Source organism: Oncorhynchus keta, chromosome 27 (genome assembly GCF_023373465.1).
Source record: "Oncorhynchus keta strain PuntledgeMale-10-30-2019 chromosome 27, Oket_V2, whole genome shotgun sequence".
NCBI lineage: Eukaryota > Metazoa > Chordata > Actinopteri > Salmoniformes > Salmonidae > Oncorhynchus > Oncorhynchus keta.
Window position 1 is genome coordinate 8,129,445 of NC_068447.1, and position 19,862 is coordinate 8,149,306.

Here is a 19,862-nt window from a genome sequence, read left to right on the forward strand (position 1 = left end):
GGTTCAGTATATTGCGGTGGTGCAGTGGTTCAGTATATTGCGGTTCAGTGGTGCAGTGGTTCAGTATATTGCATGGTGCAGTGGTTCAGTATATTGCATGGTGCAGTGGTTCAGTATATTGCATGGTGCAGCGGTTCAGTATATTGCATGGCGCAGCGGTTCAGTATATTGCACGGCGCAGCGGTTCAGTATATTGCAGTGCAGTGGTTCAGTATATTGCATGGTGCAGTGGTTCAGTATATTGCGTGGTGCAGTGGTTCAGTATATTGCATGGCGCAGCGGTTCAGCATATTGCGTGGTGCAGCAGTTCAGTATATTGCATGGTGTTGCAGTTAAGTAAATTGCATGGTGCAGTGGTTCAGTATATTGCGTGGTGCAGTGGTTCAGTATATTGCGTGGTGCAGTGGTTCAGTATATTGCGTGGTGCAGTGGTTCAGTATATTGCGTGGTGCAGTGGTTCAGTATATTGCATGGTGCAGTGGTTCAGTATATTGCATGGTGCAGTGGTTCAGTATATTGCGTGGTGCATCGGTTCAGTATATTGTGGTGCAGTTCAGTATATTGCATGGTGCAGTGGTTCAGTAGTATATTGCATATATTGCATGGTGCAGGTGCAGTGGTTCAGTATATTGCATGGTGCAGTGGTTCAGTATATTGCATGGTGCAGTGGTTCAGTATATTGCGTGGTGCAGTGGTTCAGTATATTGCATGGTGCAGTGGTTCAGTATATTGCATGGTGCAGTGGTTCAGTATATTGCATGGTGCAGTGGTTCAGTATATTGCGTGGTGCAGTGGTTCAGTATATTGCGTGGTGCAGCGGTTCAGTATATTGCGTGGTGCAGCGGTTCAGTATATTGCGTGGTGCAGTGGTTCAGTATATTGCATGGTGCAGTGGTTCAGTATATTGCATGGTGCAGTGGTTCAGTATATTGCATGGTGCAGTGGTTCAGTATATAGCGTGGTGCAGCGGTTCAGTATATTGCGTGGTGCAGCGGTTCAGTATATTGCGTGGTGCAGCGGTTCAGTATATTGCGTGGCGCAGCGGTACGATTCCCAAACTATTATTTTTGGGTCTGATTGACTGCAACCCTTGGTGATATTATGTGAACATTGTTCATTAAGACATTTGTGTAGTATTGTGAAATTGGGCTTTGATTAGTGGGATGGGCTAAACGGTTTGGTACAGTGGCAGAAAATGGTCTAGGTGGGAACACTTACATGCCTTTGGAAAGGATTCACACCCTTTGACTTTTCCCACATTTTGTTATTGTTACAGCTTGAATTTTAACATGGGTTAAATTGAGATTTTGTGTCACTGATCTACACACAATACCCCATAATGTCAAAGTGAAATGTCGTTTTTAGAATAAGTATTCAACCCGTTTCGTTATGGCATGCCTAAACAAGTTCAGGAGTAAAGATTTGCTTAATAAGTCACGTAATAAGTTGCATGGAGTTACTCTGTGCAATAATGGTGTTTTAACATGATTTAAAAAAAATGACTAGCTCATCTCTGTATCCCACACATACAATTATCTGTAAGGTCCTTCATTCAAGCAGGGAATTTCAAACACAGAACCATAAAGACGAGGGAGGTTTTCCATTTCCTCGCAAAGAAGGGCACCTATTGGTAGATAATTAAAATAAAAAGCCAACCATGAATGTCCCTTCAAGCATGCTGAAGTTATCAATTGCGCTTTGGATGGTGTATCAATACACCCAGTCACTACAAAGACGCAGGCGTCCTTCCTTACTCAGTTGCCGGATACTGTAGGAAGGTAACAGGGATTTCACCATGAGGCCAATGGTGATAATTTGGTGATAACAGAGTTTTAAAGAGTTTAATAGCTGGGATAGGAGAAAACTGAGGATGGATCAACAACATTTTGGTTACTCGACAATACTAGCCTAATGACAGAGTGAAAAGAAGGAAGCATGTACAGAATATAAATATTTCAAAACATGGATCCTGTTTGCGATAAGGTACTAAAGTAAAACTGCAAGAAATGTGGCAAAGACATGAACTGTGTGTTATGTGTTATGTGTTTGGGGCAAAAGTGTTATGTTTGGGGCAAATCCAACACAACACTGAGTTACAATCTACATATTTTCAAGCATGGTGGTGGTTGCATCATGTTATGGGTATGCTTGTCATCGGCAAGGACTAAGGAGTTTTTTAGGATAAAAATACATTTAATATAGCTAAGCAAAGGCAATATCCTAAAGGAAAACCTGGTTCAGTCTGCTTTCCACCAGACAGTGGGAGAAAAATTCACCTTTCAGCAGGGCAATAGACAGTGGGAGACAAATTCACCTTTCAGCAGGGCAATAACCTAAAACACAAGGCCAAATATACTTTGTAGTTACTTACCAAGACAACATTGAATATTTCTGAGTGGCCAAGTTACAGTTTTGACTTAAATCAGCTTGAAAATCTATGGCAAGACTTGAAAATGGCTGTCTAGCAATGATCAACAACCAGAGCTTGAAGTTTTGCAAAAAGTCTCTCTGAGACTTACCCGAAATCACCCACAGCTGTAATCGTTGCCAAAGGTGATTCTAACATGTATTGACTCAAGGGGGTTGAATATGTATCTATGTATTTATTTCTTCTTCCACTTTCACATTTGATCATTGACAAAAGAAAAGGGACAATAAAATTAATTTTAATTCCACAAAATGTGTAAAAAGTCAAAAGGGTGTGAATACTTTCTGAATGAACTGTATAATACCAGACATATGGTGCATCATCTATATGGTACATACAGTAACCCATATCATATATAACATGATCTCAACATTTTTCTGTGTACAGGGCCCTGCGTGCCCCCCCAAAAAACACTCTATATTCCCTATATAGTGCACTATTTTTGACCAGCCCCCATGGGACCCCTGTGGGCCCTGGTTAAAAGTAGTGCACTATATAGGGAATACGGTGTCATTTGGGACGGAACCCAAGACTCATTCGTGGGTGTACTGTACGTTATACTGTACGTTCTACTGTATTTAACACAGAAGTGTACCGTTTCTGATGAATATAGGATGTGATTGTGTAGACAATGGTGGTTGTGTCGTGTCAGAAGTTTGTTGTGTTGTTCAATTCCTCAGAAAAATGACGTCAAGTGTTCCAGCCACATTAGTCCACACTACAATGAGATTTGTGTAGCAGGCGTCAGGCGATGCCATGAGAACATGAGGGATAACATGTGGCCTAGCAGAATAAGTGTACATTTGTCTCGTATTCAAAAAGTTACAAAACAGGATTCTCCGTTTTCTGCCTGTCTTTATGGACTGAATGAAAAGTCTTCGTTATATCTACAACCATTTTTAAGCTATTACAGTAACATTGCTGTGGTCATAATAATTTCTCCTCAGTCAGTCAGTCAGTTGGGTATTCCTTGGCTTTCTCCTCAGTCAGACAGTCAGTTGGGTATTCCTTGGCTTTCTCCTCAGTCAGACAGTCAGTTGGGTATTCCTTGGCTTTCTCCTCAGTCAGACAGTCAGTTGGGTATTCCTTGGCTTTCTCCTCAGTCAGACAGTCAGTCAGACAGTCAGTTGGGTATTCCTTGGCTTTCTCCTCAGTCAGACAGTCAGTCAGACAGTCAGTTGGGTATTCCTTGGCTTTCTCCTCAGTCAGTCAGTTGGGTATTCCTTGGCTTTCTCCTCTGTCAGACAGTCAGTCAGTTGGGTATTCCTTGGCTTTCTCCTCAGACAGTCAGTCAGCCAGACAGTCAGTTGGGTATTCCTTGGCTTTCTCCTCAGTCAGACAGTCAGTCAGACAATCAGTTGGGTATTCATTGGCTTTCTCCTCAGTCAGACAGTCAGTCAGACAGTCAGTTGGGTATTCTTTGGCTTTCTCCTCAGTCAGACAGTCAGTTGGGTATTCCTTGGCTTTCTCCTCAGTCAGACAGTCAGTCAGACAGTCAGTCAGACAGTCAGTTGGGTATTCCTTGGCTTTCTCCTCAGTCAGACAGTCAGTTGGGTATTCCTTGGCTTTCTCCTCAGTCAGACAGTCAGTTGGGTATTCCTTGGCTTTCTCCTCAGTCAGACAGTCAATCAGTTGGGTATTCCTTGGCTTTCTCCTCAGTCAGACAGTCAGTCAGTTGGGTATTCCTTGGCTTTCTCCTCAGTCGGACAGTCAGTCAGTTGGGTATTCCTTGGCTTTCTCCTCAGTCGGACAGTCCGTCAGTTGGGTATTCCTGGCTTTCTCCTCAGTCAGACAGTCAGTCAGTTGGGTATTCCTTGGCTTTCTCCTCAGTCAGACAGTCAGTCAGTTGGGTATTCCTTGGCTTTCTCCTCAGTCAGACAGTCAGTCAGACAGTCAGTTGGGTATTCCTTGGCTTTCGCCAAAGCAGCAGGGTCATTTCAGTCCACCCAAAAGCTGGGTAACTGGCACAGTTGGCACATGCTTGTTTTAAGGAAGGAGAGAGAAAGGGGAAGCAGCCAGCTCTGCTCTCCCTCCCTCTACATGGTTACGTGTGTCTCAGTAAGAGCAATGGTGCTAGTAATGCCAAGGTCGCAAGTTCGATACCCGCTGGGATCACAAATCCCCAAAATGTCTGTACTCACTTTACTGTAAGTCACTTTGAATAATTATCAAGTGTCTGCTAAATGACATATATTAGGAACAGGAAGCCAACCCTGTCCTCCCTCCATCTACATGATTCCAGGCTTAATGAAGGAGAGTATGGTAATGTCCCCCAGCTAGCATACTGCTCCCGTAGTGATTGTTAAGGCATGGTGATTGCCCTATGGTTATTTTGCATACGAACTTCCAAGGAACCAAATGTGCTAGCTGGGGTGAAACTACCTTCTAGACGACGCCATTGTTGTTGCTGTTCTTTAGGACAGGAAGCTCAGGGCAGAAGCAGCCGTTAGTCTTCCGGCTGGTGTCTACATCTCGGGCCTCGCGTCTCCTCTTTCTGCTCTGCCACCTCCTCGCCACGGGCTCCAGGAAGAGAGAGACAGAGGAGAGCAGGTAACACACCCCCGCTAGGTAGAAGGAGCAGTCGTAGGTCTGTGTGTAGTCATACAGGAAACCTAGAGGATGGAAGACAAAGGGAAGACAAGTCATTCAATGAAAAGAGAGAAATGGACATCCACATTAAAAGGACAGAAGACACCACCGCGAAGGGAGGAGGCCAATAACATCACTCCTCAATGAGAGAAACAACGGACACAGAAGAATCATTACTCCTCAATATTCAACAGCCTGCTCCTAAATATACAACAGCCTTTGGCCTGCTCCTCAATATACAACAGCCTTTGGCCTGCTCCTCAATATATAACAGCCTTTGGCCTGCTCCTCAATATACAACACATACTGTGGCCTGCTCCTCAATATATAACAGCCTTTGGCCTGCTCCTCAATATACAACAGCCTGCTCCTCAATATACAACATACTGTGGCCTGCTCCTCAATATACAACAGCCTTTGGCCTGCTCCTCAATATACAACAGCCTGCTCCTCAATATACAACAGCCTGCTCCTCAATATACAACATACTGTGGCCTGCTCCTCAATATACAACAGCCTTTGGCCTGCTCCTCAATATACAACATACCTCAATATACAACAGCCTTTGGCCTGCTCCTCAATATACAGCAGCCTGCTCCTCAATATACAACATACTGTGGCCTGCTCCTCAATATACAACAGCCTGCTCCTCAATATACAACAGCCTACTCCTCAATATACAACAGCCTTTGGCCTGCTCCTCAATATACAACAGCCTATACAACAGCCTTTGGCCTGCTCCTCAATATACAACAGCCTGCTCCTCAATATACAACAGCCTGCTCCTCAATATACAACAGCCTGCTCCTCAATATACAACAGCCTGCTCCTCAATATACAACAGCCTGTGGCCTGCTCTTCAATATACAATAGCCTGCTCCTCAATATACAACATACTGTGGCCTGCTCCTCAATATACAACACATACTGTGGCCTGCTCCTCAATATACAACACATACTGTGGCCTGCTCCTCAATATACAACATACTGTGGCCTGCTCCTCAATATACAACACATACTGTGGCCTGCTCCTCAATATACAACATACTGTGGCCTGCTCCTCAATATACAACACATACTGTGGCCTGCTCCTCAATATACAACACATACTGTGGCCTGCTCCTCAATATACAACACATAATCCTCATTTTAGATTATTTTTTTACAAACACATTAATAACGTCAGCAATACCAGAGAGAAATTGACATCCCCCGACACCACACGTTATAATGAAAGAAGACACCACAGCAAAGGGAGCACGTTAGTAACGTCATTCAATAACAGCATACTACTCACATTTTATTTATTTATTTTTTATTTTTTTACCTTTATTTAACCAGGCAAGTCAGTTAAGGACATATTCTTATTTTCAATGACGGCCTGGGAACAGTGGGTTAACTGCCTGTTCAGGGGCAGAACGACAGATTGTCAGCTCGGGGGTTTGAACTCACAACCTTCCGGTTACTAGTCCAACGCTCTAACCACTAGGCTACGCTGCTGCCCCACATGACGATATATGTCAGAGTTAACGGCACTCTTTTAATCATTATGCCAACTGAACAATACATGGGGGGGTTCTAAACCACTGAAATACATTCTACACGAGGCTACTCTAAATTTAAGGACCCACGATATAATCTAAAAGTGGTGGTAATATCTGAATGGAACAGATGGAGACATGGTACATCACGTCCTGAATAAGTAAGCTCTATTTTTGGCCATGTTAGATCTGTAGTTCATCGTTATGGCTCTTCAGGTTACCAGCCTGAAGGGAAGAGAACAGCTAGGGCTAGCCCATTCCAGCAGGAATTGGATAGATAACACACAGTCTGTATATATGTTTGTTTACCCCTAAGCAAGTCAGTTAAGAACAAATTATTATTTACAATGAAGACTACCCCGGCCAAACCCTCCCCTAAATCCGGACGACGTTGGGCCAATTGTGCGCCGCCCTATGGGACTCCCGATCACGGCCGGTTGTGATACATCCCAGGATCGAACCAGGGTCTGTAGTGACACATCTAGCATTGAGATACAGTGCCTTAGACCGCTGCGCCACGTCATATAAAGCTGGAGGGGGAGGGGGAACGCTAACACAGCTAACATAGCTAGCTGGTCGTGGGGAGGGAAGGGGGGGGTGCCAGGTCATGGTGCCAGGTCATGGTGAGTTGAATTCATCCTGCAGGACTAGCAGCATGAATGGCAAACACAGCAGCATGCTATTTCCGGACCCCAATGACCCTGGAATGCAGATCTCCTCTCAGACCCTGGAATACAGATCCCCTCTCAGTTCTCAGGACAGCCTGACAAAGTGGGAGACCCTCCCACCTCTCCCACCAAACCAACCCCCCCTTCTCTCTGTGTCAATCGTGTCGTCGTAACTTCCTGTGTAGTTTTTATTATTACTTTAATGTTTTATTATACTTTCTATTACTATCTATATTATTAACACTGCATTATTGGGGAAAAAGCTCTGGAGTTAAGAAATTCACTGTACTGTTTTACACAAGTTGTATCCTGTGTACGTGGCGAATATATTTTGAAACTTGGAAGTTCAAATAGTACCTCAAATCAAATCAAATATTATTTGTCCCATGCAGACCTTACCGTGAAATGCTTGCTTACAAGCCCCTTACCCCTCTCCTACAGATTGAAGTCAAAAGTCAGCAGTTAGGGGAATGCAGTGTTTTTTTCTTCTTCTGGAAATAGGAACACCAGTGTTCATAGATCACAGTTCAAAGATGTGAAGGTGTTTTGAACTTATTTTAGTTTGCCATATATATCTAGTAGACTAAATGAATTGTAAAAATGAAGCTGGTTGAGAGAATGCCAAGAGTGTGCAAAGCTGTCATCAAGGCAAAAGGGTGGCTACTTTGAAGAATCTCAAATATAATGATTTGTTTAACACTTTTTTGGTTACTACATGATTGCATATGTGTTATTTCATAGTTTTGATGTCTTCACTATTATTCTACAATGTAGAAAATAGTACAAATAAAATCACTTTTGACTTTTGTTATTGTACATTTAGACTAGTTTAGATGATGAAATACCAGTTTATCAATGGCAGCGAAAGAGAGGAAAGCCCTTCTTAGATAATGTCTTGGCTGGTGTGGGCATTGCGTAACCCAGAACAACCTACTAACATGGGCTCATATTCACAAAGCATCTCAGAGTAAGAGTGCTGATCTAGTTGAGTTTATTTAGATCATAATCAATAAGATTAATAATAAATATAATAATAATATATGCCATTTAGCTGACGCTTTTATTCAAAGCGACTTACAGTCATGTGTGCATACATTCTACATATGGGTGGTCCCGGGAATCGAACCCACTATCCTGGCGTTACAAGCGCCATGCTCTACCAACTGAGCCACAGAAGGACCATGGATAGAGGGGACCTGATCCTAGATCAACACTCCTACTCACGAATACGGGCCCTTAGGTGTAAACGTGACCTTTTTTTAATTTTTTTAGAACATTTGAAGCACAAACTTGTTCTGGCGATTGAAAACAGATTGTAAACCCAAACAAATGGCCAATGTGAACAGTCAAAACAGTCTGGACTGAAATCAAGTAAGACTTAGCTGGCCTTACAACCCACATGAAAATATACTACAGGGGTCTTCTCTGGGTCTGGGTCTTCTTTTTTAATGTGGGAGGGTTTTAAACCATGTTAGTCAGTCTTCTTTCCCCCCAGTATTTCTAATTTCTAAGAGGGGGTGTGGTATATGCACAATATACCACGGCTAAGGGCTGGGTCCAGGCACTCTGTGTTGCGTCGTGCATAAGAACAGTCCTTAGATGTGGTATATTGGCCATATACCACACCCCCTTGGGTCTTATTGCTTAAGTATACTACAGTAAATATGACTTTAGTCTGCAAAAACACTACAGTGTTTTATAGTATTTTTTTCATGCGGGAAAAATGAAATGAACACAACTTTGTTTTTAAAAACTTTTTACCCCTAATTCTCCCCAATTTGTAGTTACAACTACCCGTATGGAGAGATATGCGTCCTCTGAAACACGATCCAACCAAGCCGCACTGCTTCTTGACACAATCCCTGCTTAACCCGGGAGAGGACAACAACAACAACGTGTCGGAGTAAACACACCGGCGACCGTGTTATGCATCCGGTCCACCACAGGAGTCGCAAGAGCGCGATGGGACAGAGACATCCCTGCCGGCCAAACACTCCCTTAACTCAGACAATGCTGGGCCAATTGTGCGCTGCCCTCAGGGTCTCCCGGTCGTGGCTGGATGCAACAGAACCTGGACTCGAACCAGGATTTCTAGTGACACAGCTAGCAACTGCGATGCAGTGCCTTAGACCACTGCGCCACTCGGGAGGCCCGACAATGTTATTCTATGGCTTAGCTTGCCTAGAAGGGCTGATCGCTATGCATTTCTGTCAATCAACCCACAAACGGCTAACTATAGGTTGATTTTCACCTGGCTGTTTCTGTTTTCGAAACATGAACACACATGTTAGCTAATCTACTCAAACTTCACCAGTTAGTTAAGAACAGCTGTGGTCACACACACACACACACACGCACGTACACACACACGCACGCACGCACGTACACACACACACACACACACACACACACACACACACACACACACACACACACACACACACACACACACACACACACACACACACACACACACACACACACTACAAGTGAGAAAAATAAATCACTCATCTGTCATTGTGTGTGTGTGTGTGTGTGTGTGTGTGTGTGTGTGTGTGTGTGTGTGTGTGTGTGTGTGTGTGTGTGTGTGTGTGTGCGCGCATGTGCATGCATGCAATGCGTGTGTTTCAAGTTCCACGTTTTTATTGTCACGTGCACACGTGTCTTTCTTGTGTGTAACACTCCCTCACCTGCGAGAGGAGGTCCTGTCAGACAGCCGAGGCCTACGAAGAACATAGAAAATCCCATGGAGTTGTTGAGTTTCTCTTGCCCTACCAGATCCACCTGAGGAAAGAATTAACAAAGAAACATTACACCACCAGTCAAAAACGAACTAGTGTTTGTTACCAAACTATCTAGGTAGGAACACAAACCCAGGTTTAGTACAGTGCCTTCAGAAAGTATTCACACTCCTTGACATCATCCACATTTTGTTGTGTTACAGACTGAATTTAAAATGGATTCATTTGAAATTGTGTCTCACTGGTCTACACACAATACCCTATAATGTCAAAGCGGAATTATTTTTATAGACATGTTTAGAATTTTTAGAATTTTTTTTAAATGAAAAGCTTAAATGTCTTGACTCAATAAGTATTCAGCCCCTTTGTTATGGCCTAAATAAGTTCAGACATTTAACATTTACATTTAAGTCATTTAGCAGACGCTCTTATCCAGAGCGACTTACAAATTGGTGCATTCACCTTATGACATCCAGTGGAACAGTCACTTTACAATAGTGCATCTAAATCTTAAAAGGGGGGTGAGAAGGATTACTTATCCTATCCTAGGTATTCCTTAAAGAGGTGGGGTTTCAGGTGTCTCCGGAAGGTGGGGATTGACTCAGCAGGTAAAACAATTATAAAAACAAGTCACATAATAAGTGGCATGGACTCACTCTGTATGCAATAATAGTGTTACTGAGTGGCCGAGTTACAATTGTGACTTAAATCAGCTTGAAAACCTATGGCAAGAAATGGCTGTCTAGCAATGATCAACAATCAACTTGACAGAGCTTGAACATTTAAAAAAATTTAAAAAAAGAAATTGGGCAAATATTGTACAATCCAGGTGTGCAAAGCTCTTAGAGACTTACCCAGAAAGACTCACAGCTGTAATCACTACCAAAGTGTGATTCTAACATGTATTGACTCAGAGGTATGAATTCGAAATTCACACAACCAAGGGTTCAGTTCTTATAGCCCTGGTGTGTTATGGTGACGCCTAGTGGTGTAGTTTGGCTGACTTTGAGTGCAGCGACTAATCATTCTCAAATTCATTAGAGGCTAATCCATTGAGTCTATATAACAAATCTGGAATCAATCTGCTTTATAGTTCACGAGAACAACATTTTGAAAGTATTTTTAGCATTAGCACACGTGCTAACTTGCATCTAAAATGTACAATAACGGACATTTATTTTAATGCAGCAACCATTTTTCCCATTAGAGTCTAAATGCTAAACTTGGAGTGAATCTGACACATGGTTCATGAGGAGGAGATGATTGTAGATGATTTTGAGCGTTAGCGTTACACGAATGTTGTTAATAGTTTCCTTGTTTTTTGAGATATCTTAACGAAATGCAGTGTGGGTCATATTTGGGACATCCATGATAGCGACGACAAGTGTCAAGTTGATAGGCCACTGTGGAGTGGATTTACAGTGGTTTAAATGGACATGTAATATCCTCTTTTAAACAATCCCTTAGCTTTTTTCAAAGTAAGTTGAGACATGTACAATGGTATCTTTGGTGTCTTTCCACATTTGGGATCTTTGATATCTTTCCACATTTGTTGTCATTTGGTCCTATGGTTAGTGAGAAGAAGGTATTTTAAGTATTTTTGAGCATTTTTGTGCTCATGTATGTGCTCATTAGTATCTACAGGTATAGTGTGGTCTTCTTTCGAAAGCATCAATGTTATTTTATCAAACTCTTTAGGGATAATTATGATGAGTCCAAATACCACTTTTGGCTTGAATCTGACTTTTAGTCCATGAGAAGATGATTTTTGATGATTATTTTAAGCATTAGCGTTACATAGTCTAAAAAGTTAATGGTTAATAGTTTGCTTATTTTTAAGACATCAATGCCAAACTTAACATGGTTCCCAGCAAGCACACTTGGTTCCATTGGTTCTGGGAATGAAGCCATAAGTTTCCTGATCGGTAAAACTGAAAGTCTTTCAAACGTTCTTAGAACGGATGTGAAAATTTAGCCTGTTCTAGGAACGTACATTTTTAAATTGCAGGGAGGTTCTGAGAACATTTTACTATGGTTCCCTGAAAGGTTTTATTAACGTTCTGAGAATGGAAATTCTAGGTTGTTTGAAGGTAATTAAATAACATTCTGAGAACATGTTGCAGTAAGACTTTTAATAACACTGCTAGTTTGGGTTAACTCTTTTGGACTCCAAGCATAGGCCACATGGAAATGACCTTGCTTGGGCATTAATAATGCAAACACATTTATTTTGTATTGTGACACACATCAGTGAGATTTGAACCTATGATGTTCTGTTCTTTATCCATGGAATTAGTCCACCACGCCAACAGGATGAAGCTAGGAGACCATGTTTCTTTTAACTCAAACAAAACTGTTCATTTTAGTATTCTCAAACAGACCCCATTTAAAAAGAAACAAGCACTCATTAAGATCAGGTGTGGCCAATTAGTGGGCATCGCCAACACACCTGAACACACTTAACAAGATGGAGGAAAGAGAGAGCTTTGTTGACGCTGAGAACGGAATTTATGTTTCAGAATAACATTCTTAGAATGTTCTTTGAACATTACTAATGTGTTCTTGTTGTTTAACAAGATGGAGGAAAGAGAGAGCTTTGTTGACGCTGAGAACGGAATTTATGTTTCAGAATAACATTCTTAGAATGTTCTTTGAACATTACTAATGTGTTCTTGTTGTTTAACAAGATGGAGGAAAGAGAGAGCTTTGTTGACGCTGAGAACGGAATTTATGTTTCAGAATAACATTCTTAGAATGTTCTTTGAACATTACTAATGTGTTCTTGTTGTTTTAATGGAAAGTTTTCTTAATCTTCTGTGAACCCGACTTTAACCCTTTCCAGCCGTCCATAAAAGAATAGGAAATATGTTTCTGATGGTTGTCACGTCAATATATCTGTGATAAAAATAACTTTTTTTTCTCATAAAATCTCCTTTCGATAGGTTACGATATCTGCATTAATAATATATGATTGGTTTATGGGTTAAGAGGCAGGAATTAGGCTCTCTCTCAAAAGGAAAAACTCAACATGAAAATGGCTCATTTGATACTGCTGCCAGAGGGACGCACCTCTCCCTTTCTCAATCTGACAGGTTGTAACAAAATGTGGCAAGGCCATCATTCAGATTTGGACAACAATAAGGTAAATAAACTGTATAATAAATATTTATGTTGGTAATGATAATATTTACATCTTAGAGTATTTGTTCTGAAAGACAAGATGACTCTGTGAAATGACATTTTGACGCCTGGTGACCTAACTAGCTATCACACTGAGTAGACTTGAAAAGTAGAATCAGCTTGAAAGTGAGTTGACCATTTCTAAAGTAAAAATTAATATCATCTGATCAATGACATCGATATGTTTTTAAGTACATGAAAAGCTTTGAATCGGAAATGTAGTGTTGGCTATCTAGCAAGATTGCTTGCTAACTAGGATGGCTAGTTAGCCTGTGTTGGTCAAGTCAGTCACCCAAGACGGAGCAAGGTAGCCTACTTCATTTAACTCGTCTTGTCTTTTTGATGTTACAATTTTCTTTGATAACTGTACAAAATAAAATGTATTTGTCATTAGATATTAGAGCTAAAAAAAAGTGACTGGCTAATGGTGAAGGAAAATTGGATGGCTATATTTTACTAGCTAAACCTTTATGTATAATAGCTTATAAATAATGACATTGTGGTGGTCAGCTTGGTAACTAAATGTTCCTGGTCTAGCTGGTTTGCTACTTAAAGGCATAAATTGGTCCTAATATTTCAGTTATGGACTATCATATATGCAATTATATGTTTTCTCAAATGTGACTCATTTCAGGAAACTAGGTGTATGTCGCAAGTCACTACTTCACAGGAGAGGCACTTGAATGTAAAATAAATGTTTTATCAAAATGCGTTTTTTTTGGGCAGAAATGCCTTCTGGAACATGTGAACTTTCATGTGCTTTAATAACTAATGTGTATTCCATCCGTAAATATTTATTAAATTGTTAAATTGCGAGCCTAGTTGGTTTAGCCATGAAAGAAAGACAGGAACCTTCCAGCTAGCTATGATTGGCTGTGATAATGGATAGGCTGGATATGCCGGAAGATGAGTTTGGATTGGTCTGTCATGTAGCATGCTTCTGTCTATAACGTGAGCTGCATTGAGAACCACAAGTTTTGCTACTTTTCTCAACAACATTGATGCCCTGAATTTAGCAGGCGGTTGAAGTGGAAAAATCAGTTGGAAAAAGTGGCGGGCTACTTTCTGCACATTCCACGGTCAGTGTGAACCGGAGTGACTTGACACAACGCTGGCCAAAACCAAATGAAGTTAAATGGTCCCAGTCTGCCGTGAAGCATTCATCCATGTATACCGGTAACCGTCTAGTTACATTTTCAGATATTATACGTTAAACAATTTGTCAGAAAGTAATTTTCATTGCAAGCTAAAGTATAACGTTCACTAGCTAGCAAACTTTAGCTTGCTGGCTTGCTAGCAAACGTTACATGTACAATCTGTGAAGTAATATTATTAGAATCAGAAATCCATTTGAATTGCTACTTATAGCCTAATGTTAGCTAGCTAGCTAACATTAGACCTAGTTGGTTAGCTTTTTAGCTACCTGGAGATTCATACTACAGCTATGACAATGTTTGTATTGGTAGTAGTATGAGTTGGGATTATGCCAGTTCGTTGTTTAGATATCTAGCTAGCTACATATGTAAACAAAAGACTTCACTTTGCGAGTTGAGTTAGCCAGGTGTGTCTGGGGGTGAATAAGACCATCTATTGTATTTTCACTGACGTGTGTACATGTCTAGACAATAGTGACCCATCTACTTAGCTAGATGTGGCTGTGGGGTGGTTATAGCATTTCCTTCACATTACCCTTCAATTTAGACAAGTGTGTTAGGTAAGCGTCATCTAATAATTACAATTTTTATCTGGACACTTTCTTTTTTTGATATTGCTACTTTGGAAGTAACCATTTCAAAGTCAGATTAAGATATAAGCCAAGTATATTTTTACCTGGAGTTTTAAAGTTTTAAAGAATTCCTCATGAAGTTGGTTGAGAAAATACCAAGAGTGTGCTGTCATCCAGGCAAAGGGTGGCTACTTTGAAGAATCTAAAATCTATTTTGATTTGTTTAACACTTTTTTGCTTACTACACGATTCCATATGAGTTATTTCATAGTTTTGATATCTTCACTATTATTCTACAATGTAGAAAATAGTAAAAAATAAAGAAAACCCCTTGAATGAGTAGGTGAGTCCAAACTCTTGACTGGTACTGTGTACTTAGATATCTCTCGCCTTGAATCTAAGTCTTTCTGTTCGTGCTCCACGTCCCTGTAAGCGTAAACGCTCTGTCTTGCCTGATAGCATGTTTCAGTCGTATGATGTTGATTACACCGGCACCGGAATCCATCCCTTTCAGGCCTGAACGTCCAGTTGGTTTAGATCTTGGCAGGGTACGTCAGGCAATCCTGTCAACCACTCAGGAAAGACTTAAAGGAGATAGACTTCTATGTAATGTTTGTCACACAGGCATTGGAGGGAGAGGTTTGTGGGTTCATAATCCAGGTTGGGGTATTGTTTTGAAGTGCCCTTCCTATGGTGATTCCCTCTGAGCGTGGCTAGAGGTTACACCTACAGAATTCGACCTGTTTCTTGGACTACTCATTTACACGGGATTTACCGAACTGCCTGACCTTCATTGATACTGGGGTACAAAGTCTTCTCGGGGTTCTTGGACTAGATCTTTCATGTTGCTTAATCACTTCAAAGCTCTGTTGGCTTCTTTACACGTTGTGGATCCTGCCACTGAGGATAATACAGATAGGGTTTGAAAACTGCAGTACTCACTGCACCACCTGATAACAGACTTGTAAAAAGCTCTATCAGCCAAACCAACACATAGCCATTGATGAACACATGGTCAAATCCAAAGGGGCAATCAGGATTCAAGCAGTATATGAAACGGAGGACAAGGTGGGGATTAAGATGATGTTTTGCTTCATCTGACACAGGCTACACTTAGACGTCAAAGTTTAAACCAGCAGACGGGATGGTCGTGTGGTTGAGGAATTAGACATATGAAAACCAAGGTTAAAAAGGTTGGTTCGACAAATTTTATGCATCGTAAGTAGTCAGAGATCAGGGGTCCAATGCATTTGGGACTTGTACGGTAAACTGGAAACAGTTGCCTGATGCATTTAAGTACTTTAAAAAGTGGGAGCGTCAAACCGAGGGGTGGAGATATGTGTTGGTGTAGGATAGTGGGCAATGTATCGGCTATACAGTGGAGAGACACACATACTGTTGCTTGCCATTCCAATTTTCACAATGTAAATGATTCCACTCCAGTAACAAGGCTAGTCCAACAAGATGGTGTCTGGAATAGGGAAATGGTCCACCAGTCTGCTGGAATCCACAATTACAATCGACAGATGGATGGGGTTGACAAGTCTAACCACGAGGCTACCCTGCCGCCCCAGATGGGTGGGGTTGACAAGTCTAACCACGAGGCTACCCTGCCGCCCCAGATGGGTGGGGTTGACAAGTCTAACCACGAGGCTACCCTGCCGCCCCAGATGGGTGGGGTTGACAAGTCTAACCACTAGGCTACCCTGCCGCCCCAGATGGGTGGGGTTGACAAGTCTAACCACGAGGCTACCCTGCCGCCCCAGATGGGTGGGGTTGACAAGTCTAACCACTAGGCTACCCTGCCGCCCCAGATGGGTGGGGTTGACAAGTCTAACCACGAGGCTACCCTGCCGCCCCAGATGGGTGGGGTTGACAAGTCTAACCACGAGGCTACCCTGCCGCCCCAGATGGGTGGGGTTGACAAGTCTAACCACGAGGCTACCCTGCCGCCCCAGATGGGTGGGGTTGACAAGTCTAACCACTAGGCTACCCTGCCGCCCCAGATGGGTGGGGTTGACAAGTCTAACCACGAGGCTACCCTGCCGCCCCAGATGGGTGGGGTTGACAAGTCTAACCACGAGGCTACCCTGCCGCCCCAGATGGATGGGGTTGACAAGTCTAACCACGAGGCTACACTGCCGCCCCAGATGGGTGGGGTTGACAAGTCTAACCACTAGGCTACCCTGCCGCCCCAGATGGGTGGGGTTGACAAGTCTAACCACGAGGCTACCCTGCCGCCCCAGATGGGTGGGGTTGACAAGTCTAACCACGAGGCTACCCTGCCGCCCCAGATGGGTGGGGTTGACAAGTCTAACCACGAGGCTACCCTGCCGCCCCAGATGGGTGGGGTTGACAAGTCTAACCACGAGGCTACCCTGCCGCCCCAGATGGGTGGGGTTGACAAGTCTAACCACGAGGCTACCCTGCCGCCCCAGATGGGTGGGGTTGACAAGTCTAACCACGAGGCTACCCTGCCGCCCCAGATGGGTGGGGTTGACAAGTCTAACCACGAGGCTACCCTGCCGCCCCAGATGGGTGGGGTTGACAAGTCTAACCACGAGGCTACCCTGCCGCCCCAGATGGGTGGGGTTGACAAGTCTAACCACGAGGCTACCCTGCCGCCCCAGATGGGTGGGGTTGACAAGTCTAACCACGAGGCTACCCTGCCGCCCCAGATGGGTGGGGTTGACAAGTCTAACCACGAGGCTACCCTGCCGCCCCAGATGGGTGGGGTTGACAAGTCTAACCACGAGGCTACCCTGCCGCCCCAGATGGGTGGGGTTGACAAGTCTAACCACGAGGCTACCCTGCCGCCCCAGATGGGTGGGGTTGACAAGTCTAACCACGAGGCTACCCTGCCGCCCCAGATGGGTGGGGTTGACAAGTCTAACCACGAGGCTACCCTGCCGCCCCAGATGGGTGGGGTTGACAAGTCTAACCACGAGGCTACCCTGCCACCCCAGATGGGTGGGGTTGACAAGTCTAACCACGAGGCTACCCTGCCGCCCCAGATGGGTGGGGTTGACAAGTCTAACCACGAGGCTACCCTGCCGCCCCAGATGGGTGGGGTTGACAAGTCTGATCCAGGTGATCAACTCCTACAATGTTTTGCAGAATACCCAGAAGTGGTGGATTTAATTATTATTATTATTATTTTTTAATCCCACTGTGTTGACATTACAGTTGTCAACCGTTACCTTTGGCAGTGTAATCAGGCAAGGAAAATCAGAAAACTGATTAGAAACAGATTAGATTCAGAGAACCTCACCGTCAGTTAGGTGGTATTTATATTAATGACAGGTATCCATCTTGTGACAGACCTTTGTCTGAGAAATTAGAACGAGTAAAGGGACTCAGATGTAGCACAGATGTTCACTAGTAATTTTGCCTCTCTTGCATGTGTAAGCGATGTGAAATGGCTAGCTAGTTAGCGGTGGTGCGCGCTAATAGTGTTTCAATCAGTGACGTCACTCGCTCTGAGACCTTGAAGTAGTTGTTCCCCTTGCTCTGCAAGGGCCGTGGCGTTTGTGGCGCGATGGGTAATGATGCTACGTGGGTGTCAGTTGTTGTTTTGTGCAGAGGATCCCTGGTTCGAGGCGAGGAGAGAGACAGAAGCTATCCTGCTACACACGTTTCCCTTTCCTGCATGTTTTCCCTTTATGTTGGTAATGATAATATTGGGCTCAGCGAAGTGGTATTAAATTGAGGGAATGAATCCGAGCTTCACGCCTGTGGAAGGCGGGGCTTCCAACAAGTCTTCCCATAGTATTTTGTACCTCATTTCCCTCCTTCAGGAAACAATAGTTATATTCATGACATTACATTCTCAGACTGGGAAGGCATAGATCAGCAAACAGTGAACAGATCCTTCAAAGATCCTGTTAAGAATGGTTGGTCAGCACTTTAAAAAAAAAACTGTCGGAAAACATTATCGCTATGGAACAAATGGTACTAGCAATTTCTCAAGAAATCGCTCATCTCCCCTGTATGGTTACTTTCTTTATCTTCATTGATTGGTGGGTGGTATCTAGGTCACCTTGAAAGAAAATAAGTACTTGCACGCTTTGCCAGTATCAACAGTAGATTATTAATTATTGACCTTGAATTGTCTCTCAGCTGAGACACTGCGTAAGTAAGTTCACAGCAGTGTGCAATCTTCTTAAATTATATAATCTAATTACCCAGTGAGAAGTCATAGAAAAGATGCAATTTTTAAAATATTATTAAATTGGAATTTCCGTGAATTGACTTAAGTTCTTCAAAACGACACCAACCCTGATGGACTGGTTCCTTACCAGGACGGGCAGTACCATGTAGCTCCCGCAGAACATGGACCCAAACACTGATATTGATATATTGTATGATTAGGCTTGTGTGTGTGTGTGTGTGTGTTGTTTTCTTACCAGGACAGGCAGTAGCAGTGCCATGTAACCGCCACAGAAGATGGCAAAGAAGACAGCGTAAACCATGAGCAGCATGTAGGTGTTAGCCAGTGGGGCAAACAGGTTGACCACTCCACACAGGATCAGGTAGGCCTTGTGATAGTGGTACTTATGGAACAGGTTCTTATCCGCTAGCCAACCAGAGCCTAGCTGGGCTATAGTCTCTGTGATACCTGGAGGGGGAAGGAGAGGGAGAGTGAGGGTGAAGGGGAAGGAGTGGGGGAGGGAGAGGGGGAGGGAGGGGGAGGAAGGAGAGGAAGAAGGAGAGGGAGAGTGAGGGTGAATGAGAGAGGGGGGAGTGGGGGAGGGAGAGGGGGGAGGGAGAGGGGGTAGGGGGAGGGAGGGGTGGAGGAAGGAGAGGAAGAAGGAGAGGGGGAAGGAGAGGGAGAGTGATGGTGAAGGAGAGGGGGGGAGTGGGGGAGGGAGAGGGGGTAGGGGGAGGGAGGGGTGGAGGAAGGAGAGGAAGAAGGAGAGGGGGAAGGAGAGGGAGAGTGATGGTGAAGGAGAGGGGGGGGGAGTGGGGAGGGAGAGGGGGTAGGGGGAG

At 43.5% G+C, this 19,862-nt stretch overlaps 1 protein-coding gene across 2 annotated transcripts in view; it reads right to left on the reverse strand.

The window, feature by feature from the left end:
- Positions 1–2,588: 2,588 nt before the first annotated feature.
- The window catches only part of LOC118360252 (monocarboxylate transporter 5-like), a 55,724-nt gene continuing 38,450 nt past the window's right edge, over positions 2,589–19,862 (reverse strand). For both annotated transcript variants that reach the window (XM_052481468.1, XM_052481469.1), the window contains 3 exons: positions 19,280–19,491; positions 9,917–10,010; positions 2,589–5,040 (listed from right to left, as the gene is read on the reverse strand). In XM_052481468.1, coding sequence (XP_052337428.1) covers positions 4,814–5,040; positions 9,917–10,010; positions 19,280–19,491 — 533 coding nt within the window. In that variant the 3' untranslated portion in view covers positions 2,589–4,813. The remainder of the gene's footprint in view (positions 5,041–9,916; positions 10,011–19,279; positions 19,492–19,862) is intronic.